The sequence below is a fragment of the Dromaius novaehollandiae genome, chromosome 3 (genome assembly GCF_036370855.1).
Source record: "Dromaius novaehollandiae isolate bDroNov1 chromosome 3, bDroNov1.hap1, whole genome shotgun sequence".
Taxonomy (NCBI): Eukaryota; Metazoa; Chordata; class Aves; order Casuariiformes; family Dromaiidae; genus Dromaius; species Dromaius novaehollandiae.
Window position 1 is genome coordinate 69991842 of NC_088100.1, and position 25348 is coordinate 70017189.

General features: G+C 42.7%; 1 protein-coding gene and 1 long non-coding RNA gene across 3 annotated transcripts in view; one reads left to right on the plus strand and one right to left on the minus strand.

Moving 5' to 3' along the window:
• Positions 1-12642, minus strand: part of OPRM1 (opioid receptor mu 1) — a 26006-nt gene extending 13364 nt beyond the window's left edge. For both annotated transcript variants that reach the window (XM_064509133.1, XM_064509134.1), the window contains exon 1: positions 12134-12642. In XM_064509133.1, coding sequence (XP_064365203.1) covers positions 12134-12468 — 335 coding nt within the window. In that variant the 5' untranslated portion in view covers positions 12469-12642. The remainder of the gene's footprint in view (positions 1-12133) is intronic.
• LOC135327882 (uncharacterized) overlaps positions 12357-25348 on the plus strand; it is a 27974-nt gene continuing 14982 nt past the window's right edge. The window contains exons 1-3 of the long non-coding RNA XR_010388408.1: positions 12357-12453; positions 13331-13446; positions 14606-14699. This is a non-coding gene — a long non-coding RNA (uncharacterized LOC135327882). The remainder of the gene's footprint in view (positions 12454-13330; positions 13447-14605; positions 14700-25348) is intronic.

Genomic DNA, 25348 nt, shown 5'->3' on the forward strand with positions numbered 1-25348 from the left:
TTCAAGGGCACTGAAGAATCTATTTGGAAAAAAAAAATAAGTAAAGAAAATGTCTTAAATGAAAACCTCAAAAAATCTGAATGCTGGTATGTATATTATATTGGAATTTCAGCATCTGAAATGCCAAGTATATTGAATTTCACAGGACAATGAGTAAGGCTGCAGGTGAGGACAGAAATTGGCTTTGGGCAACATTACTTCTATTTTCTCAGCTCTAAAATGAAAGACTAATACAGCAACATGGTAATTCAATTTTTTGGTGAATATTTAGATCAAGATTGCTCTTGATACACGTTCATATTAATTATGCTAATTATAATGCTGACATCCACTAGTACACTCTTTCTATCTCCTCAGTGCAGGCTTGTATCATAAAATATCTATTTTTATGAAGTATCCTTTGTGGTTTGTAGGAGATGATGGATCAGATTTACAACAGTAAGAAAACTCTTTACATGTGTCTAAGGTTCTGTAAGGCAAACTCAGCCCTGCCTTTATCTTCAAGCCAGCAAAGCCAATCTGCTGAAAATATGCTTGAAATCTGGATATTTGGGTTGTAGAGCTCCACTAATTAGGAATTGCTTGGAGTAAGAAAAAGCAGTAAGGAAATGCATGAGAATCCTACTGAAATATTCACTAAGCTCCTAGCACTCAAGGGTAAATAGAAAGGGTACTCAAGGGTAAATAGAAAGCCTTGAAATGAGCTCTTCCACTGGCAGCCCATGGGCCAGTCATAGTCTGCAAAACAAACAAAAAGGTTCACCACACTCTCTAGCCTAGAGAGACCCTTGGCTTCATTGCATAAAGCATAATGGGGTCTCGAATGGGATCCACAAGCACTGTCCCTCACTCACGTGCATCAAGTGATGTGAGTGTGCCTGCGCAGCTCGCTCTTTCCACAAGTCATGGTGTACAGCTCTGCTTCTGGCCTGTCCTCACTAAGGGCTTTTTCTCCACCTGATCACCCCCCCCCCCCCCCCTCATTTTTTCTGAAGAGTCTTTTCTGTCAAGTCTCAATGGCTCAAAGGTAGAGGGCAAATAACATGAATGAGCAATATGTTTTCTTAAAACATTATGGCGCTTTTAGTTCAGACCATGGTTTTTCTAAGCCTGATTGATGCAGTTTGGATACTGCCACCTGAGTCTTGCCCTTGGCACTTCTTGTACCAGCTGCAAAAAAGCCGTGGTGGTGGTGGGGAATATTTAGCCCAGTGAATACAGTGATACAAACCATTACAAATTAATCTGGAAACTACTCCTATCTCAATGGCAACAGTCAGAAGAGCTGAAGAGTCTTTTGCACTTAGGAAATGGGCTGGTCTATGACAGATTGGTAATAACTACTTTCAGCAGCGCACACACCAGCTTTTCTCCATAGAACGCTAATTTGGAGACAAAGACTGCTTCAACTAATCTGTGTTTAGGTTCAATGCAAAATACATTAAAAAACTGGCTTTATTACAGGAGTTTCTTTGCAGAAGCAGCCATTCATGAAGCTGGTTTAGCTGCTCAAAGAAACAAGAGCCAGCAATTAGGAAACGCACAGAAGTCCTGTATACAGACAACCCTACATAACTCTAGTTGATGCTGGAGGAGATTAGGTTAGAGTTTCAAATTCACATTCTTCTTGCATAAATGACTTGTTAAACAAATGAAGAATGATTATGTGCATGCATTAAATTTGTTTGGGTCTCCTTGGGTGGAAAGATTAGAACATGTGAAGTATGCCTACTTGAAAAATTTAAATCAGCACTTATTTCCATGGCTGTTCTGGTACATCTTGTATGTGCAACCCAAATATCAGTAAGAAAGGATTTAAGCGAAGGTCCCTCTTTTTCTTTCTTAATGCAATTCATTTCTAGGAACTGAGATGAACTATAATGCAGATATTTTCTTTATAATTATTGCAAAGCATGGTCTCCTGAGAAATTTAGAAAATGTTCTAATATCATCAAAGCAGTAGTCTATACCATTTGATTTCAAAAACCAGTATTAAGAAACTCAGATCTCCAAACCACTAGGCTGGAACTGCCATACATCCACAGACGTAGTTTTCTATCTGATCGTGAGAAATCCTGCATTGCAATTCCCTGAAATATGTCATACCATACTTAATACTGAAGATACCGCCGGATCATAACTCGGTCAGGTACTTAGTGCTTTCCTGAGGATCAGGTACTTTCAGTTTTCATTGAGCCTTTAAAGCTTTGGGCAAAAGTCACTTCATATTCAGGCTAGTCTGGACATACCCTTAAAAATTTCCTCTGTCTGCCCATCTAATTAGCAGGTCTGACATTGGTATGTCTCAGGCCACATCCTGGAAAGTACCTGAAGGGTCTCAAATGATACACTTCACTGATGGTCATTCCGTCTACATGCCTTTTTTTATTCTTTGCATGATAATGGGTCTCTGTGGAGTGAAAGCATATGACTTCACCTGTTTGGGGATTTAGTCTTTGATTTTTCTATTCAGGGATATTCCAGAAAGTTTATGCCTTAAGCCATTAAACTTAAGCTTTGGGAACAAGCACCACAAATTTGTGTACAAACCTTATACATTATTATGCAGTCAGGCCACTCACCTTGGATGGAACATACACTGGTTAAAAATCTACTCATCCTTTTATGTATTTCTTCTGAAGAGATCATATATAAGAGTATGTAATTTGGAATAACAGGCCCTCAGGGAAAATAAATGAACAGCAAATAGAAAAAAAGACTCCAGGAGGTACAATACTGTAACAGAAAGTGTTCACGCTTAGTTATAACGGAATTATGCTATTTGCAGCCACACTCATGTCTTCCACTGATCCTGAGTTTGGGGGTAAGAGTGGAACTGGGGAGAGGAACAAGTTTTACTGTCTTTAAGTAAGAGTGGGGCAGTGATTTCCCCCCCCCCCCCCCCAATTAAAGCCACACATCCTGACTCCCATCACCGTGCTAGAAAGTGACCACTGTGAATGAGATCCTACCATTGTGCTCAAGCTCAGGGAGCAGAAAAGCTGGATTCAATTGGTGAACACCAACAGCATCACTGCAGAGCAAGGGAAAGTTTATTTGTGTGCTTAAAGACAGAATTCATTTGGCTTTTCTCTCAGATCCTACATGTTTTTGCAAGAGAAAACTAACAAAACTCTGGAGTCGTGAAGACTGCGTTGGTAGTTTAGTTAGAGGGATGGAAAAATATATGAGCGTCATGCATCATTTGAGGTGCCAAGGTATAACATACAACAGGGAAATGGGCTGGACTGAAAATCACAAGGCACATTCGGTTTTGAATGCAGCAAAGCCTCTAACTACATTAGGCTGCAGCAGCCTTCCTCTTTCTTCCTCACACACTGCTAGATGATAGGCATTTTCTGAAGGAGTCTGAATGTATGTGCTCCATGGAGCTGAATGGAGGACAGAAAACTGCTGGACTGGGAGTTGCTTCAGTTGTTACCTCTTCTCCCCCTCATCTTCTTTTTCCCTGCTTCCTTTTCCAAGTTTCTTTTTTACTTCATTCTCCTCCATGGCACAAATGAAATGAATCCAAAGATTCATCAAAGTTTTCTTCCCTTAAGTTATCTTCCTTGCATCCTTTGACTTCCCAGCTCTCATTTCCTTGTGTTGGGGGCGGTGTGAGGAATATGCAGATCCACCAGGTCTCGCTTGCATGTGCCAGGTCAGGGAGGGAAGCAGACCACGCCACAGTCTTTGGTGGAGCATCAGCACAGGTCCCCTTCTCCTGGACTGGAAACGAACCAGCGACTTCATGATGAACTCAGCTTTTGGGAGAGGGACAGCTAAAAGAAAGCCTTTTTGGCAGAGGTATGTTTTTTCAGTCTCCAGTCCTGGTCTTTTGGAGAATGATGTGGCGCCAACATACAGACCCTCAGAGAGTCGTGAAGGCATCTGACTCATTCTGGTTTGAATCAATTACAATAACATGCCAGGCTTTGGGCTAAAAATTCACTTGTCGCTTCTTTAATGGCGTTTCTTCTTCTGCTTTTTTGCTACTGAGAGACATTAAATAGTGGTCCTCTTTCTGCTATTTATTTTGAATTAGTGGGTTTAGTCCTTTCCCAGAGAAAACAAAACAAAGCAACATCTTTCTTTGGGAAAAATGGCTATTTAGGGGAGGAAGACTGGTCCTTTCCCTTGAAGGAAAAAAATTTCTGACTGAAAGCATTAACTAGCAAGGGTTTTTTCCCAGACAGAAGACATACACTCTGCAATAGTTATAACAGCTAATTATTTTATTATCTTTCTCCCTTATTATTTTCATTCCTCTTTTCTTATTACATGTGTATGGCAAATACCCTGGCAGAAATCCGTACAAAATACAGCTGACTTGATTCATTCTTTTTTATTTCCAGAAAGGGGAGAGGAACGAGCCAAGAATAGATATTTATAGGTATACTGATATCAGCTTGCCATGCAAACTTTTAAGAAGTTGCAATGCATTATAACTCCTATTACCTTAATTTCTTCTTTTTCCCCTAGACTTACCATAAAGAGCTATTTAATTATAAAACAGAAATGACAGTAACATGTATGCTCCAACCCACAACCAGTCAATTACTGGAACACTGAACCCTTCCTGCTCCCCCAGCCTAGCTTAAGAAGGGAAAATTTATCTGCAGGTTATTCTAGGATTTAATCTGGCCTGCTTGTTAAACCACCTTTAGCTCAGTTTCTGTGTGCCTGGTGGTGAGGCACATATGGGTCTGCAGTATCACAGATACTGTGTAACATGCCTTAGAGGTAAAAAAAAAAAAAAAAGGTACTAAAAGGGATAACTCCAATATATTGTCATTATCCAGCAGTGTATGCTTATTGTTAAAATGTTTGCTTTTCTAGGAAGCCATGGAAAGGAAAATTGCCAGTATCCTTAAGTTCTTAACTTTCTCCCGTATGCCTTCAGGGAAGTGTGACTGTGCGAAGAATCACTGACTGCATCTATGATAACCTATGACGTGACATTTTGCTAAGAGGGACAAGTTAACAGCTATTTTCTCTGTTCTTAAAACAGAAAAAAGATCTTATAGGTTTTTGCCTCCTTCTGGTTTGTGGATTGATCACCTCAGATGAGGACTGCACATGAAACACCTGCAGCTTGGTGGGGAAGCCTGGCAGGAAGCTTTCTGAAGATGGTGTCACCACTAGGAGATGTGAGACCCTCAAGGGGGTGAGGGGGAATGGCAGCAGTCATCCCCTGTTAGGAAGCTATCTGAGCAGACCGTGAGGCTCATGGGAATGTCATAGAATATACAGGTAAAAGTAACAGTAAATATACCAGGGACTGTCTCTGATATACAAGATATCAGGATCTTCTCAGCTTCACAGCTGGCAAATGTGATCTGGGAAGGAATGATGGAGGTGAGATGAGGGAACTGGCAAGAGAATTGGGGAAAGCAGATGTTGGAGGAATGGATGATAGAAAGAGGGAGCACGATTGCATCTTGAAAAGACTAGATGAAAAGTACCAGGAAACATGGATGTATGTAGTCACCATGTGACAAGTATGAGATTGCATCTGAAAGTGCGGGGCAAAGGGAGCTTTGAGACCATGAAGGAGATTTGGCAGACTGGCTTCTTGGCTGGCATTTCTGCGGAAGCAGTATGTCCCAGGACTGGTGGTCAGCACTGAGCAAGTGGAGAACACGAAAGGATAACCTAATTGCTGTTCCTTGCCCTGTCCCCCTTCTCCTCCCCCCAAAAAAGAAAGAGGCTTTTCTCATGCTGGGATTGCTCCAAACACCACAATGAGGAGGAGACACTCCTCTGCAGACAAATGTTTTTGTTTTGAAGATCTGTTCCTTTTCTAATTCCTGAGATACAAGATCTTATAGCTGATAATTGAACACATTTCAGCGAGAAGGTGGAAAAACTGTGCTATTTCATGTCTTTCACAGTTACTTGGCTAGTTATATTCTCTGTCATCTTTATCTTTTTTCATCGTGCAAATTCAAAGGGAAATTTAAATAAAATAAAAAAGTGTTTAACATTAAACAGATGAATGAGGATGCTTCTTAACTGTTAGGCTAAGCTATGGAAATCCTTGCTACTGAATATCATTACAACCTAGCTTCCAAAAGAAAGCAGAGTCTTTGAAAGATAATGATAGCATCCTCACTTACATGACAACAAACCCAAACTTCATGCTGTAAACCAAACGAGGCACAGACAGTTATAAAAAGAACTTCTTTGGTGATCACAATAATCATAGGAATTCACAAAATAGTTGCTTTCAGTGTGTTCTAAAATATAGTTGCAAGGAGTGGATTTGTATTTTAAAGTGAGACATCAAGGACTGAAAAGTAATTTCCACTTAGAATCCTAATGAAAATAAATCCTTTTTTTGACAATGCCCATTAATCAGGATATCCAGAACTTCCATCTCAGAACACTTAAATTTATAAATAACTAATTTAGAATCTGCAAAAATGCTTCAGAATTCTGAAATTTTACTTTAGAAAATGTTTACTTCAAAATGTCTTTGTTTAGAAGTAGTAATATTTGTCTCATTTTATTTCCAAACTTATTTTTGATTCTGATTTTTTTGGAACTGCTGCATGGAAGAAATGTCTATAAAAAGCTATTGAATAAAATGCTGATGCAAACTACAGCTCAGAAAGCCCTTCTGCTACAGACTTTTAGAAGGAGTCCCACTCATTATACTCTTATTTTGTGTGCTCCTTGACTAAACACCAGCTATTGGCTGTGGTTGGAAAAGAGGTTAATAAGCTAGATGGACTGTGATTCTGAGCCATTTTGGCTTACATTGCGTTATATTTGACGTCTTTGTAAATATGTCACCTTTTCCTCTAGAAAAATTATAAAAGCTTATCAACAGTGTTCAGTGAAAGCTATGCTTAATTATTTGAAAAAAAAATACTGCAAATTAAACTGCAATAAAATAGAGTATTTCAGGACCACATGGGCTCATACATTTGCTCATTAATCATTACTTGCTAGTCATTACATCATATAAACATGTGCTTACAGTATTCTCTAGGTTTATCGATGTCATGAAAAGTCAGTACAATTTGACTAATTTTTATGAGTAAATTCAAAAAATTCTGCAAGTATTTAACTGGTTTTTTGCATGGGGACCATTATCACAATGACATCCCAGGAAAGATACGGCGGGATCAGAACAGCATTTTCAACAGAAATCGTGTGAAAGGGAGTGTTTTCTGGCCATTCCCACCCCGAAATGCTGGGCAGCAGGAGCCAGCAGAGCGCAGGGGACCTGCCCTGCTGCAGTGGGCGCATTGCCCTGCTGGCGATGGCGTGCTGTGACCGCGGGGGCCAGGCACCGCTCCGCGGCACAAGATCTGGAAAGGGGCGCGTGGCTGCACCACCTCTGCCCTCTCTGCGAAAGTGGGGTTATCCTGGCGTTGCAGGCTGATGTACTCTGGGCCAAATTTTGACTGTCACCATATCAGTGTAATTTAAATAGAAAGGGAATACAGGAAATAGAAAGGGAATTCTTGGGGGAGGGAAGGGAGCAGCTCGCTAGTCAAACATTTGCCAACTAGCAGAGACTACACAGGGCAAATTTCTATCACAAAGCGTGTGCAAACAGAGACACCTGCCTCATTGTAACGCAGGACGGTGTGGGTCACTTTCTATGTTGTTCATTTAATTTAGCTTCTTTGCTGTTCCTGCCCATTCAGATTTTCTCCCCGTTCTGCCTGCAGATCTTCTCTGCCTTGTATTGGTAAGCAGTATAAATTAATAATTGGCATTACAGGTTAAGGTTGCTGTGGCTTTAGTTAACTTTTTTTATCAAGAATATGGAACTTCTTCCTTGCAGCCTGCTCAATAGAAAGGCCACGCATTAGCTCATGCAATGCCATCTAGAGGCAAAGAGGGTCTGTGGAGAGGAAAGAAAGGAATACATTTTGTTCATTTCTTGGTCTCTAGATTTCCTGGTCCATGGTGTTACAAAGCATGTTGTGGGCCTTCTTTCACACTGCATCCATAACTCCATGTTGCCCTGTAAAGAAGAGCTCCTGAAGAAACTTCCTTCACTTAAGCCCCTTTCAATATTTGGATCATTTTCAGCTTATTTCCCTAAACGGACTGTCTCTACTTTGTATGTTATAGCCTCTTTCCAAACCCCTTGCTTTTCCCTTTGTTTGCATGTGTGTGAGACTATTCCTCTGGAGATATCAATTCTTTTTATAATTGAAATTTCATCCCAAATTCCCTTCTCCTTAGTAAAACACTATTTTCCTAAGGTGCATGAGAACAGGGCTGAAGTAATCAGAGCTTTATTGTATTGTACAGTCTTTCCAGATGAGAGTGTATTTTCGTCAGAGCTCTTTGTCCCTTCAAAACATTATTCAGAGGCTGTTCTGAGAAATGTAAAAAGACAGCTTTTAGTTTCAGAGAAAACTTCTTTTAATTTTGGTGGCTCTTTTTTTTTTTTAAACCAGAGTAATGATTGACTAATGAAACAAGACATTTCTTTCCCTATTGTGAAGGATCACAGAGTACCTCAGGCACCTTTGTTTATCATATGTGACAAAATTAATAGCAAAGCAATTAAGGAATCATTCTTGACTTGAGTGACTTTAACGGCTATTGACTGAAATCAGGTCATCTCAGGTCATCTCATCAATTAGCACTGTGGAGGACTGGGACCTTGGAGAGTGATTCCACTCTTCCAGACACGTGATGCTAAAGATGTTCAGCTATAATTCTATTATAGCTTTCTAGCATTGTGCAAACCGCCTTAATCACAGGGCATGCTCTTCTTCCCACTCTGATCTGTGACTAATACCCCACTGACTTGACTAGAAAGCAGGAAAAACCTATAGATTATTGCGTAAATTAATTCATACCACATGGTACTAATTGTACTCGTCTTGTACTCTGCAGGAGCTAGAAGTAGCATTTGCTGTTGACATAGGCACAACAACACTATGTTTGTATTAGTAATTAACACTTATATGAAACATGTGAGGAAAACAGATAATAAAAATTATCTACAGATTATTCAGATGGCAGGAAATTCATGGATGGCAATAAAATCTGACTACTACTGCTGTCACTCAGCAGACTATTTTTACTCTTGCCAAAGGAAACAGCTCCGTGTTAGTAACATGGGGTTCAGCCTCATACACTGCAGATACAACATGCTGTAAATATTCATTCAAGGAGGAAAGGCACCATTTGGGGAAGAAAGAGAAGGGTGGTTGGGACTGCTTTAATCATATAATAATATGTATATAAAGTCATTGCTCCTTACACTGGAAATGTGGCCAAGGGAAAAAGTGGCAAACGACCTGCTTTGCATGGAAGGCCTGATTTTCATATAGATAATGACACTAAATTTCTATCATCTCCTTTATGGACATGTTCCCTTTTTGACTTCTGTTTCCTACAGCAAGGATAAAACGGCGGCACTGTGGATTGGTAACTAGGGCTCCATGTCGGGCAAGGACTTACACAGTTCTGGCTCCAAACCCATGGATCTGATTCATGTGGAAAAGCTGAAATGACTCGATGGAGTTTCAAGTTTATTTGTTTATAGGAATAATATAGTAGCTATTCTCCCCAATATATTTCTAAAGAAGCTGAGATTATCGTGCAGCATGCAGCACTGAGTAAGAAGTCACTGTTGCTTTCACTGGGGCTAGATTCACAGCGCTGAGTAGGGGTAGTGTTTCAAATAATTAAGCACCTGCCTCCCAACTCCTACCATTTTCAGAGTAAATTAGGTATCAGTACTGCCTTTAAAATCTGATTTCTAGTACTCTCAATGCATCTCAAATTTAATACGAACTTCAAGACTTACCTCTTCCTGAGCAAGTGTGATGTGAGAAATTAAAAGAAAAGGAGCCTTATATGATGTCAAATTCAGTCCAGTGAAAGGTTTGCTCCTATCTTTAGCTGGATCCAAGGAGCACATATGCTCCTTGTTCGATATATGCATATAATGTGATTAGGAATACTGTCATGTTAGTATAGCTTGCAGCAGGAAATAAATCAAAAAGTTCCCCACTGCAGTGCAGGTATACCAAACCTACAGAGCAGCACAGAAAGGAAATGCATTTTCGTATTGCTTAAACCACAAATCCTATTCAATCGTAACATGCATGTTCTTCATTCCAAATTGGTAAATAGCCCCATGATATTAATTGGGAAGGAACTCTGTCATATGGAAAGCTGCTCCTGCTGTTAAAGCATGGGAGACCTACGTTCAGCCCCTGTCTTTGCCACAGAATTCCTGGCTGGTGTTTGAGAAGCCATTTAATGTTCTTGTGTTTTCATCTGTAAAAGGAGAATATATTTTTTGTTTTCTCCTGTTGCTTCTGACTTCTGTTTTCAGACTGTAATCTCTGGGAAAGACACCCTCTTTGAAGAGGCATCTAAATCTAGGTGCCTTGTTCAATTTGACTTTGTGGTGCTAGTGTAATTCAGTTAATAAAAGTAAGATATATGAACATAGCACAGGTTATGCCTGGTATAAATACATAATCTCAGCAACAACCTGTGGCATTATTTCTCTGCTGACAGCCATCCTGGTTCTGTTATACTGCGCATCTGCTTTTTCTCCCAGAAGAGTGCATTCAACATTTGCTCAGACAATTGTAATCATGCCCCTGTTCAGAAGCATTTCTACAGCTGTATCTTTACATGGAAACAGCTTGTGTCTCGGGCTGACCAAAACCACACAGCAGTACAGATCTTCCCAGTGCTGTATATTTAAAACACAGCCTCTGAAGTGTAGTTAACCACTAGGTTTGTGGATTACTATGGTCTGAACCACTGATGCACGTGATTTAATCTCTGTTCCCATTAGGTCTACGAGCCATGCTGGCTTTGACCTCCCCAACCTGCTGCTACACGCTGAAGGAACTGACTTCTCCTGTGCCGCAGCATCTTACCTCGAGCGTTTTCCTTTTCTCTAGCTAGTGCTCCCAGCGCTGAGTGCGCCACAAAGTCTCCCCAGTGCTGCTGGCCTGTGAGTGATGCCCAGCGCCAACCTCAGCTCCCGCTTGCAAGCTCCCTGCAGCCACTGCCCCTACTGCAGTGAACGTCAGCCTAGCCCCAGTGCGTTTTCAGTTCCCTCTTACCTCAACTCCTGTGGAAACGTACAGTTTGAAAGGAAAAAGTGAGGGATGCTTTGAAGACTTGGGGAAACTGGGTGGCCTGGGGCTGCCCCGGTGGGGAGGGGGTGCACCCCGGGGCACCCCGTCCAGCAGTGCCCCGCTGGGCTCCGCACGGCTCCCTGGCTGCTTTTCTCCGCGCCCCTCCGGATTTTGAAACCACGAGGAGCCACGAAGGAAAGAGGTGCTGCGTGAGCCCCCGCGCCGGGCCGGACCAGGCCCCCGGGAGGTGGCGGTGTTCCCCCGCGGAAGCGGCCCGCCTCCATCCCGGCCGGGTAAAGGAGCCCGTTCAACCTCGCTGCCACCCGCCTTCCGCGAGAGGAACCCGATTTACCGCTGTGGGATCTCTCGTGCGTGAAAGGCACCAGCTGCGAGCGGCCTGCGCGGCGGCCGCCGTGGGGAGGCTGCGAAATGCTGCAGCGCTGCCGGGACGCGCGATTCACTTGCAGGGAGCGCGATCCTTAGAATCTATATGCATACATACATATATATCTACACACATGTATACACACATATATATTTACATCTCAACACCTTAGGCGGAGGACCGATAAATCCAGAAGACGGAGGCACTCAGCCGTGACGCTATCTGCATTTTGCTTGAGCGTCTCGGAGAGGTGGAGGGAAAGACGCGGGGAAGTGCGCGCGTGTCTCCTGTGCGTGTCCGTACACGCACGCACGCTCACAGGTAGTGCTTAAAGTCACTTCTCTCCTTCTCCTGCCTCGGCCGCCGGCGGTGACACTGGCGCCGCGGTTCGCGCGAGCCGCTCGCAGCGGTTCCAGCCGCAGCCGCGTCCCCCCGGGGGCCGGGGCAGCACATCCCCGGCTGCCGAGCGGCGCGGAGGGGCGGCGGGCCCCGTCCGAGGAGCTGCGCTCCCCGCCCCGGAGCTTCCTCGCGAGCCTCCTTGCCCCGCGCCGCGGCAGGAGCCCCCCCCCGCCCCGCCCCGCCAGCACGGCCCCTTGCGCACGCCCCCCGCGGCGAAGAGGCGACGGGGGCGCGGCAGCTCCGCGCCCGCCCGACTCACCGGATGATGACATACATGACCAAGAAGTTGCCGAAGAGCCCCACCACGCAGACGACGGAGTAGAGGGCCATGATGGCGACGGCCGTGACCACGGAGGGGCCGCCCGCCGCGGGCGCGCAGGGCCCGCCGCCGCCCACGCTGCCGTTGCCGCCGCCGCAGGGCTCGGGGCGCTCCCAGCCCGCCGCCGCCGAGCCGTTGTCCCAGGCGCCCGGCGGCGCGGCCGCGCAGGGCGGCGCGGCGGGGCGGCAGGCGGAGGCGTTGGCGGCGAAGGGCGCCTCCAGGGCGCCGGCGAGGAGCGGCGCGGAGCCGTTGCCCAGCAGGTAAGCGACGGCCATGGCGCGGCGGGGCCGCCAGCCTCGCGGCCGGCGCGGCGAGCCCGAGTGGCGGCGGCGCGGGCGGTGCCGGGGAGGCGGCGGCGCCCGCCCCGACGGCGCGCCCCGCCGCCGGGCGCCGGCACGTGTGTGCGGCGGGCGGGCCCGGGAGGAGGAGCCCGCGGCCGCGGGAGGCCCGGCTCCCCACGCCCCTGCCCTCTCGCGCGGTGGCTGGTCGTGGCTCGGCCCCCCGAGGGCGCCGGAAGAGCGGGGCCGGCTCTGCCCGAGGTGAGCGCCGCCGCCCCCGGCAGCTGGTGCGGAGCCCGGCCCGCCCTGCCGGCGCCGCTGGGGGCCGGGAGGAGCGGGGACGCCCCGGGAGCTCTCCCCGTGCAGCACTTACTGTGTTCCCTTCCCGACCCCCGAAAGCACCGGTGACCGGCCCCAGTGAGACCGCACCTGCTGAGAGTGACTTAAGGGGCCGCGCACTGGGGAAGGGAGGCGATCAGTATGCAACTATTAGCATCATGAGTCAGGGACCTTGACGAAACGCTGCCCTCCCTGATTATACAGCTTGGGGGAGAGAGTGCCGAGCCTAGTAATACAACATGGTGAACTGTACAGCACCATGCCGGGAGGGAACTGTGAAGAGAACTGTGCTTTAGAAATAACCCAGGTTTCACCGATCCTCAGGATTTTCAGAGGAGCTTCCGCTCCACTGCTCCAAGGATCCTCTCCCCTAGACATTGGTGTGGTTGTTCTTGGATACCATAACATGGAAAAGGAAGACACCAAAAAAATTCTCTGAACTGGAAGCCTGGGGGCATATATTGTACCGTATGTTTGCCTTGCACACTACGTATTTGCATCAGCACATTTCTGTGCTCAGTTTGTTGCAGATGAGCACAGAGATACATCTCCTAGAGTGTCTGCCAGTTCATCATTAATTAGTAGAACCAAGCTCTTCTACTGTCTCATCAATGAAATCAAAGGAAGAAAAGAAAGGTAAGGGAGAAAAAAAATACCTCCTACTGGGGAAGGAGGAGACAGAGTGGCAGTGATTGCTCCTCCTGCCCCATGGTGGACTCATGCTTAGTGCATCTGCTCGCCCTGTGCATAGGACCTCCAGTTACTTCAAAATTGGTAATGGCAAAAATGGAGAAGAGGAAGCGAGTTGCACCATGCCAGAGAGATGCAAAAGGACAGGCATTTTAGTCTGAGGAATTCCTGTGGCTCCATGTCACAAGCAATGGCAGCTAGTGTCGATTAGAGCAGGTAATGGTAGTAGGGGTAGACCACATGCTCTTCCAAAGTGTCTCTGGTCATTAGCAGTGGGGAGGAAGGACAGGAAAAGGGAAATTGGAGTTGGAGAGGGCCACAGATCTAGGTAATGCGTATTCCTTTTTTAAAGTTATGTATTGTCAGGTGTTATCAGAGATACAGTGGAATAGAGGAGGAAGATCAAATTAAGCTGTTAATGGGCACATTTTGTAGATAACATGTATTATTACTTCATGACCAGAAAGAGTATTTTCAGCATCCTTTATTGATGAGAGAGAGCCATTTAACGTCATATTAAAAAAAAAAAGGAGCTTTAGAATAGGACTTATATTGTCTCTGGAAAAATCTGTGGGAGAGGGGAAATGAAAGCAAGAACTCAGAGATTTCACGTGCTCAAAGTCACTGCCTCTTTATCGCCTTATGACATGTAGCATGTTTAGTCATACATGGGGCAGGAGGCTTTAAAACTGGGCCATTTTCAAAGACTTGTATTTTTGAGTAGGTGCGTAGTGCAGGAGCCTCTCTCTGCACTTCCCCTTTGTTCCACCAAAGCCACCAGAAGATTTTAATGTCAGCCTGGACACAATTGGTAGTAGTGGTATCCTTGGATACATACACCTGTGCCAGGCTGTGTGAGGGATAGAAGGTGGGGAACAAAATTCAAGGCTGCTAAGAGGTCCTGTCTATATCTAGTATCATAGCCCATATTTGTATTATGTTTCAATCATCCTGGTTATCAGAAGGGCCTTTAATGTATTAAAATGCATGTCTTAAAAAAGTCTTAAAAACAGATGCCCAGGTGTTCTAGTCTAGTGTTATATTCAAGCCTATATTATTTAAAACTGAAGAATTAATACATCTGGTTAAATCAACCTTTTGGCAGGTGCAGATGAAAACTTGGACCACAAAGAGGATTGGCAGCAAGCCCTGGGAGCTAAGCCTGTTTAAGACAGGCCTCATTAGACAAAATTTCAAAGGTAAGGGAAAGAAAGTTAAATGCATCTCTTCACAAAGCTATTCCAAGTGTTATTTCTCAAGGACATAGGCAATATGAAATAAATCTTAACAATAATGGTTTCAGATGGGGAAGGGCATTTTAAATATAATAATGCATGAGACCCTTTCTTCAAATAAGGGCTGGGTAGTCAAGACTCTGCTGAAATGGTACTTGTAAAGTTGCAGACCTGTAATTCCTTCCTGTGAATAGTAGCACAGTGCACATAGAAAGGGGAAAGACATGGCTTTGAGACTGTACATGACCTATGAGAGAGCCCAGAGATTACCAGTATGCTCCCGGCAAGACTGAAGTCTGTGCTGAGACCTCCACTAAACACAGGGTATTAAGTGAGCTCTGGTTTAACCCTGGTGTGGATATGACTATGAAGATATGCTTGCTGCAGTGGTGTGGTTTGCTTGTTTCTTAAAGGGATGCTCCAACATCAGGTTGGTGTCAGAATCACACCCTCCATGTCAAATCAGATTTTTGCTTGTCTCTTTTCTGCCAAAGCACTGGGAATAGGTAAGCTCCTGTTTAGCTGTCACTAGAAATGGATGGGGCAGAAAAAGAGTCAAGATTTGAACAAAATTTTACAGTGAAAATGGTATATCAAAGACTGTACTAGGAGTACTGCTCAGTGAGGTCACTCTGGTACAGTTATATAGATCCACACTGAGATCAGAGTTTCATGGAGCAGGTTCACTTCCACAGTCTCTTTGCAAGTCCTAAGCAAAATAGAAACCATGTGCCTCACTTACAGTCAGGTTAATAGAGCTGAGAGACAGGTGTAGCATCTTGGCACTCTGTAAAGATGATCTCTGTCGTATGGTGGTGAGCCCCATTTCTCTCGGGAGCAGGGAAGGAGGGGGGCTGGGAGCGGGCTGTGCACTCTGTCAGCCTTGCTGGTGGAAGTTTTCCTTCTTCGAGCAAAGCGTTAGAGCAGAAGCCATGCAGGGTCCATCTGTCCTGAGCAGAAGGGGGAGTGGGAGATGTTACACAACAGTGGGCAAGGAGGACAGGATCTCAGTAATCCCACAGCTATTGTCCATCGTAGCCTTCAGCTGGCTGTGAACTCCATCAAAGACAGATCCTCCTTTTTTTGTTCTGAAGGACATCCTCAAGGTGATATAGTGATAGTGTTTTGGTAGCAGCATTGCAAAGGATACACACTTTAAGTCATATATGCCATATGAACAGGCTGCATGACTCTTGTTTTGATTGGGTTTGGGCAGAGCAAACTTGTGTACGTGTAGAACGGACTAAATGTGTCCTTATCTCTCAGTTGCTTGGTAACTTTTAACTTGCACCTGTGCAAGATGAGTGTAGAATTCTACCCCCTTAAAAAAATATTTTCATAAGGTCCGGGGCAATAGGAAAATGAGATCTTACATCTCCTTACTATGTCAGGCTTGTCTGTGGTATTCATCGTGCAATGTAACGAATGTGTGGTGAGGAAAATGTTATTTAAGAATTTTCAGGTAAAGCTCTTAATTAATTTATAATTTCAGTGGCCAGAAAACCATTCTGGCCATGCTGGCTGATATTTTATGTTACATGGGTCATAATCTCTCTGTGTTGTGTTTCTTCATTTAATCATTTACCCAAAGTGATGCCAATTGAGATTAGCATTTCTCAGTCTCCTTAGTTTCAGTTAAGTGTTTTAAGCAAACAATGCCTTTCTTCCCAGAAATAATTAAAATCTCCACTGTTCAAACTATGGAAACTTTAAGTATGATTTTTATATAATGATGCTACACAGTCCTGGGACCTGGATGCATAATTTAGGCTACAGAATTCATATGATGAGAAATATGCATAATCTAGAATGTAGATTTCAATGCTTTTTTTTAAATAACATCAGGATTTATAAAAATGTTTAGCATTGTCCTGTGTTCTTTTGAAAATTCTGCTCCTTTTCTTTAGAGATGATGAAAATGAATTTTTCCATTTTGTCAGCAGAAGCCAGAGAGCTAGCTGCAGAAGAAGAGGTAGCTAACAAGAAGGAATGCAGAGGGCAGGGTGTTGCACCGTTGCTGGGAGGGAGGTAGCACTGAGGGGGAATATCCAGGACGTGAGGGGCTAGGGTAGGACAACGGTGGAGAGATGGACATATGCTCATGGAGTGAAATATAAAGCCAGCTCAGTTAAATGTCTAGTACCAGCCAGTGTCAGAGACAAGATATTAGATGCAAGGTAGATCACTGGTTTGATGTAGCAAGGCGTTTCCTTCCTTCTTACAGGTGTTTGGCTGTGAGGGAACCAGGTGCTGACTTGGAAAGGTGAGGATTATCCTGACCTCTGCCATAAAATTTGTGTGTACATCACATACAGCAGTATGTTTAGAGTTGTTGACTAATTTGTGCTCTACACTAGCCAGGCAGGGACAGATTTGCTGAAGGAAGGGACTCTAGTGCCAGCAGCAGGTATGTCCTGGAATGCCACTGTGAATTCTGGAGCACTAGGAGTATGTACAAGCCCGTTACAGTTTGGGTCCCTAACATTAACTGCACACTTCAAGAATTTTGCTATTGAAATTCTTGCCTAATTTTTTTGCATACGGATAATAATATTAATAGCTCATCCGGGATGTTGGCCTCCAGTCAGTTATATTTGTGGAAAGTAGAAGTTTCTGTTTTCATCTTTTTCTTCCATCACATCAAAGAAGCAGTCTCAGTCATTTTCATGTCTTCTGTCTTAGTGATCCAGGTCACCTATGTCTCCTTGGTAAATTGGGACAGTGAATCTTTTCAGGTAAGAGTAAAGTGCATGATGCCACATACTGAATCCATTAAGTGAACAGAAGTACTTTAGATTCCAGGGCCTCTGAGTTCTGCACTTGTGAAAAATAAAATATATCTTTGAGGTTTTTTGTCACAGTAGCTATGAATGGTTGCTTTTGTGTTTGTCTAAGAAGTCTGAAGTGTATCATGCATTATGTTTTGAGAATATAGACTTGAACCTCCTAGAAGGCTACAGGTAAATTAATTAGTGTCTGTGATGGACTGTAATAAGATGGCGAGCCCCACAGAAGTATCCTTGAGGGAAGTGGTAGTTTTGCATGTCCTGAGTTGGAGCTGTACATAGAATGAGACAAATAAAAGGTGTTCTGAAAAACTACCACTGTACTGAATGAGGTAAGGCTCTGAAGGAAAAGTTTGTATGTAGTGATATAATTAAACAGTATATCAAGGGGAATATTTAAGTTCATACAGTCTTAGATTTTCTAACTCTTGAATCCTTTGACTTTGCAAGTTTAATTTATGGTCATTTTCTGCTCTCTAAATTCAAAATACTGATTTTTCTGATCTGCCAGAAAGACAACATTGCACGTGTGCAAAAGGATGCTCCTGTTGGAAAAATGCTGTCAGCAAAGAGGCTGAGTCCTCTGCTGAGTTGCAAATGGCAGTATAGAGAAAAAAGATTTCTATGATGATACAACTATCTTTTGCTGAAGGGAGGAAATTCAAACAAGTAATTTTAAAAAAAATCCTATGCTTTTAGGAAATCCTCAAAGTGGACTAGTAAAGTACTCATTATGGGCCTTGCAAGCTCCACTAGGCATTTTGAAATAACAGGAAGACTCTTTGAAGAACTGTAATAAATTGTTCAGAAACAAATATCACTTCCAAATCACAGTTTAGGGCTATTTTGTTAGCATCAAAAGTAGAGCATTATGTAACACTTAGCAATTGACACACATTATTTATTTAATGAAATTAAATAATACTGTGTTTCAAAATAAGTAGATGAATTTGATTCTTGGGGTGAAAGAACATCAATGAAATTGCTACAGAGTTGGAATAGTAGTGCCGAGCGTGTTTGATTTCTCCATGTGATTTTATTTTTGGAAATAAATCCATTTCAGAATTAAAAGGAGAGGGAAAATATTGATTATACTTTTGAGCACTTTTGTGTGTTTGGATATTTTTAGAAATAGTTGAATGTTACAATATTTAAAATTTTGCAATATCTACTTATTTTCAAATGAGGAAGGGCTTTGAATTTGTTCCTATGTGAAGTGTGAGCTTATGAAAACCCGCCTCTGGGATCTTGTTGCCTGAAATGGCAGTTTTATTGATCTTAACACTTCATTGCCTCTATCTACTTCCAGTTCTGAAACCTTTTCCTGGGCATCCTATACGAATCTTTTTTAGGGCTACATTGCCTATACTATCCTTCAAACTCTTCTCCAGTTGCCTTTCAAATCCTTTCTTGTTTCTCATTTCCTCTACTGTACTTACAAAAAGTGATAAGAGGTACATTTTAGCCACAGTGGGGAAATCTTCTGTCCAGTATAACTACACTGATGTAATTGCAATCATTCATCTTCCCATATGAATGCTCTTTATTTGAAATAATGGGGAGTTTAAAATTTTATACCCAATTATACTTTCACATAAAAAATTAAATATATCCAAGAGAGTATGTACCCTGGGCAAGAATAGCTGTCCAAACACAGTTTGATCTCCACATTGTGGGTATATAGGGTCATTCTGACACATCATGGACCTCATTGCACCAGTGGACCTGACCTGAAGGCATCATCTGTCATAGTGTGCATGTTCACCTCTATTATTTTCCTATATTATTTTCATCTTCTGTATTCTTAGCTGCCTTAGAAGGGAGAATATTACAAATCTATTACAAAGAAAAAGCTACCTGTGTCTCAGTACTTATACAAATGCTCAGGCTGGTGCCAGTGTCCTAAATCATATCACAGAATGACTGAGGATGGAAGGCACCTTGAAGGATTGTCTTGTCCACCCCCCCTGCTCTGACCAGGGTCAGCTAGCGCAGGTTTCTCAGGGCTGTATCCATTTGGGTTTTGATTATCTCCAAGGATGGAGATTCCACAGCCTCTCTGGGCAACTTGTGCCAGAGTGTCTCACAATAAAAAAGTTTTTTCTTATGTTTAAGTGGAATTTCCTGTATTTAAATTTATGCCCATTGCACTCTTTCCCATTATCCAGGTCATTCATGAAGACATTAAACAATACCGGACCCAGTATTGATCCCTGGGGGACACCACTAGTGACTGGCCTCCAGCTGGACTTTGTGCTGCTGATCACAGCCCTTTGAGCTCAGCAGCTCAGCCAGTCTTCAGTCCACCTATCTAGCCCATATTTCATCAGCTTGTCTATGAGGATGTTATGGGAGACAGTGTCAAAAGCCTTGCTAAAGTCAAGGTAAACAACACCCACTGCTGTCCCCTGGTCATTTCACTGTAGAAGGCTATCAGGTTGGTCAGGCATGATTTCCCCTTCATAATTCCACTCTGACTACTCCCATTCTCCTTCTTGTCTTTAATATGTTTGGAAATGGTTTCCAGAATTATTTGCTCCATCACCTTTGCAGGGATCAAGGTGAGTTTGACCAGCCTGTAGTTTCCCAGATCCTCCTCCTTGTTCTTCTTGAAGTCAGGAGAGACATTTGCTTTTTCCCAATCCTCAGGAACCTCCCCCAGTTGCCATGACCTTTCAAAGATAATCAAGAGTGGCCTCCAAATGACGCTGGCCAACTCCCTCCGCACTTGTGGGTGCAGCCTGTCAGGTCTCAAGGACTTGTGCATGTCCAGGTTGTTGCTTGACCTGATCTTTCTCTACCAAGGTTAAGTCTTCCTTGCTCCAGACTTCCCCTCTGATCTCAGGGCCTGGGATTGCTGAAGGCTGGTCTTACCAGTGAAGGCTGAGGTGAAGAATGCATTCAGTACCTCAGTCTTTTCCATGTCTTTTGTCTCTCCTGTCCACATCACCCTGCACCCTTTGCTTGCTAATCTGGTCCACCACTTTCCTCATCTGATTATGAATCGTCATCTCTTCCCCATCGTTCCTAGTTTAAAGCTCTCCTCATCAAGTTGGCCAGCCTGTTGGCAAAGATGCTTTTGTCCCACTTAGTAAAGTGGATCCCATCTTTTCCTAGCAGTCCTAGATCCTCAAAGAGGATCCCATGATCCTAAAAGGCAAATCTCTGTTGATGACACCAGCTGCACGACCAGTTGGTGACCTCAGGATCTGTCTATTCCTCTTCAAGGCCTTCTTTCTTACTGGCAGGATTGAGGAGAAGACCACCTGGGTCCCAGTGCCCTTCACCATCGCACCCTAGAGCCATGTAGCCACACCTCACAGGCTCCAGCTCTCCCTGGAAGTATCATTGTTGCACACGTGGAAGAGCTTGTCCAAGGACCAGATAAGCCTCAGCAGTCCCTCCACAATGTCCTGGATCCAAGTCCCTGGCAAGCAGCAAACCTCCCCAGACAGCAGGCTAGGTTGGCAGATGGGGCCCTTCTTACCCTGAAGTAGGGACTCTCCCACAATAATGGTACAAATGTGCATGCATTTATTCAGAAAGGTGTATCAAGGTCAGTTCTCAGAAAGCTAAGGATAGGAAGAGACTGATGAATCACTGTTTATAGCATCAGTGTTATTAGATTAAGTTTCCTTCATTTGTTAGTGATTGTTCCAAAGAGGCACGCAGTTTCTGTTTACAACAAAAGCATTTGGAACACAAAGTAAGTGCAGAAGAGAATATTCATCTGTGACTCCAAATGAATAAAGGATGTGTTTTCCTCCATTCTTTTTTTATGTTTACAGGCATGATTTTTTTTTTTTAACTAAAATGTCATTGTTTAGGAAAATTTGCCTCCACGGAAGGATTTAAAATGAGCTATTACAAGGAACAATGAGGAAAGTTCAGAAAGTGTCTTAATTTGATTTGAATCCAACAAGTATGATTTTTAAATTGCAGTCAGTATAATAAGTTCTCTGTATTTACCTACAATAGTCTCAGCAAACGGGTGGGATTCAACTCTGTATTCAAATGCTAAAATTCACACATCTACATGGAAGTGAGGTTTCTAAGACCCATTACGGTCAAAAGATATGTAATCAATAAAGAGCTATTCAGCTGACCAAATGTAGGTATGTGGGGTGAACTGAATTGCTCTCTAGGCTCCACTGACTAGATTTCTTTGACCGCAATGGGAGCTCAGACACATAGATGTAAGGCTCTTTATCTGGAGCTAAATCCCTCTTAGAGAGGGAGGGGTCTCAAGACCTTGCAGAACTGCTGGGCATCTGTAAAAAGAGGATGGGGTAAATGCACGTAGGAGTAGTCATGGTAGATTGCAATCCATGTTATTCTGTTACTTTATAATTTATGTTAGCTGGTGCAGTCCTAAAGTCTTATGCCATACAGGATCTTCTTTTTTCTCCTTTTCTGTAAGAGTTGTGCTATGGCTATTGTTTACCTTGAACAAAGCTGTCTTGTTTGGTGAACCTCAGCTTTGTATCCCTAAAGCTCAGCGTATCCCAATTTCAGTGGATGTTTTACTGTGTATTCTCAGAGGATCTGTGGTACATAGACATTACCACTGATCCTGCCTCTTCTGCAGAAAGCAATGTTCATTTTCCTTCCCTTATAGAGCTCCTTTGTGGTTTGAGTGCTGGGGTGCAGGGAACAAAACAGTAGAGAACTAAGCAAAATATCAAATGAACTCTGCCTTCCTGTCTTAAAGTTCACAGCTTAGAGGAAGAAATATAGGATTATTTTACAATCAAATGAATAATCTTTCCTATATGCTTATCCAGGGATATGTCTCCTAGTTTTTTGAAGATTAAGTAGACCACATATGGCAGCATGCTCTCAGTACAAAATCATGACCGTCAGCCCTTAGGAAATCCAGCTGTAACTGGGTTTCTAAGGTTGGAGAATTGAAAATGTTTGCATCCTGGCTACTGGAAATATGCACAGAGAGGAGGAGATGGGATTTGATCGAAACAGCCAATTAACTTACCCCTGGGACAGCCCTCATGTATCACAAAGCATGTTTATCTCTGCTGACACCTCTTTTAGTCAGATTGATCCAGATTATCAGCCTTGCCTTTTGGCATGCCATAATGAAGTTGTTATTTTTTTTGAAGGAGAAGAAGAGTCCAAAAAGCACCAGCGGTAAGCAATAGTGACTTCATCTACAGTTATTCATACATCTTTTCATAGAGAATTTTCAGTGTCTCACACTTGCTTGAGTTTACATGAATTTGAGTTTATGCAACTCAAGATCATAGATATGCTGGGTTACTTTAAAAAGCTCCTATGTGAAAACATCCTAAACAAACCAGCTGAAACATCATCTTAAAATCAAATCTGTGAGTTCCCCCTGGTTATCAAAGACAGTTTTAGTTTTTGATGGGTGGACCTGTTGCGCCCTGAAGTTGTAAGAGCAGTATTTTGTTAAATTTCAAGAAGAAAACTTAAAATCTAATGATTTGGCAAGGCTTTGGCAAAGTTTCTTTCTCCTTTTGATACAGACATCTTGGTGCAAAAGTCATGCTACACTAAAAACGTTGCTGCTTCTTGTGTTACCATGTTCCTTCTTTGTTGTTTGACCTTTTGCTGCTGTTTGCTCACAAGGGATGAATACAGTGAGACAAGATGAAAGTACTGAGGCAAGTGTGCAGTTGAAGCTGAGACATGACTGCAGGGTCAACTTCTTGCCTGATTCAGAGATGGACACTCTTCTTTTGGGGTGGAGTTGTTTTCAGTTGAGGTGTACTTTAAGGGCTGGGTATATTTAAACATTAGATATTCTTACCTTTTAGTTGGTTCAGCATCCTAATGGATGACCCTGGTAATATTTTCCATAAATGGATATGTATATTTATATGACTATCCAATGGGAGTTTAATTCTCCATGTTCTTCTGGAAGGAACTCTAATAGTTTTTAGTGATTTTAGTTTAGGTTAGTGATTTTGCTCTTTCTTGTATTCAGTCCTGTTAGATACTCCTTTAGTTTCAATATAGTTTACTTGGGAGTTGTAATTGTGCTTTAAATGAACCCAAACAGCATCATGTCACGTGCAAAAATATTTTGGGAAATAATCAAAAAAAGGTTGTGGTTAGCGGGATGTAAGCAAAATTTAGACTCTAAAGTCCAAAACTATGAAAACTTTCAGGTGCTGCTTAACTTAGTTCCACAGACACTTAGGTTTTCAACTTAAAAATTACTTGGAAGCTTCTTGCTCATGCTTAGACACAACTCATCACTTAAAGTACAGATATCCTTTTTCAGGGAGAAGGGTGTTCACTGTGATCTAATCACCAGGTTATAGACTTAAGTACTTGCTTTCTGTCCTCTTCATCCACTGAATTTTGAATTTTCTGCTATGAATCAGACAAACTTAATAGGAATAGCAGACTGTTTTCTTGTCCTTTCCAGAGGTTTTCACATACTTAAATGATGTTTGGGGATTAATCCCTCAGAGTAAAGGAAATATTTGAACTTGTGTCTGTCATCATCCTGAATGACTAACTGTAGCCTAAAATCAGAGGGGAGGGGTAGTATATTCTCTTCCTGCTTTATTTTCCAGGACATAACTGAGCTCTTTTAAAAGTATTTGAGTAGCTGCTTTCATCAGATGGGTCAGGAGAAGGATCAGGTGGAGGGTGATAGCTTTTGTTATCTCTGAGTCACCAAGAAGTGCAGCATGCCACACTCACCTCTGTCCTCACCTTTTCATATTGGCTAACCTGTCAGGGCACATCCTACGCAGCCAGAGTTCGGTGCATCTCATTCAGAAATGCCTAAATCTGCTTGTTTGGTGTACAGAAAACTGAGAACCCCAGATTCTGCATTCTGGATTTTACTGTTGGACTGGGTGATCAACTAAGAACACAGTGATAAGTATGGTAGTTAGGTCTGTGTTTTAGAGTTTTATGTATGTGTAAATCTTACTTCTGAAAAAATCTTTATGAATTTAATAATTCTTAAAGACGCCAGTAGTTTAAAGTTAAATCTTAATCAAAGAGTTATGATGCCTTTTTCTTAGCATTGCTGGAAGAGTTAAGAACATGTTTTCCAGAGTTCTGTAGGGAGGTATTACTTAAATGTTTCAGATAATTGTTGTTTTTTAAAATCTACAGTGATACTTTGCACTCAAGTAGCTTCTAATATAAGAAGCCAGTGATAATGACAAATGATCTTTAGATAATTGTTTGCACGTTACCTTTTTATTTTGCTATCAATAGAGTTATGCTTGCTGTTATATGTAAAACATAAAAATATACTTCCTAAAAGAAGCTTTTGTCATTCAGAAAAATCTAAAAGAATAATAATGTTTCACTGTGTTTCTCTGGGGAACTATTTACACATGAATATGAATTATATGTATATGAATTTGTCAGAAGACTTCAAGGACTAATAGAAAAAAAAACAATATTAGGTAGATGGTAAGTTTCAGTGAAGAAGAGCAAGAAGAGAAGAGATTCTTCCTTCAGCATAAGGGCCTTAAATCCTAGAAAAAGATATTTTATAAAAATGTGATGCTTCCTCACAAAGAGGAGATGTTATATTTTAGGGATTTTTTGACAGTATTTTCATTATTTTTCAGGCTCATTAAATAAAATATGTGAAATGGGCATTAAGACAGAAAACTGTTGATGTAGCCTTCAAGTACCCTGCTTGCTGCCTCATGAAACTGTAAAAAAGAGCTGAGAGAACATTGGAATGAACCAAAATAAAAATTCAGTGCACCTCCTCTCAGCTTTTTATCTATATTCTTCTACATGCAGAGGAAGCACACTTCACCACAGTATCCAGACTAATTTATGGAAAGCAATTTTAGAGGCCTGTAT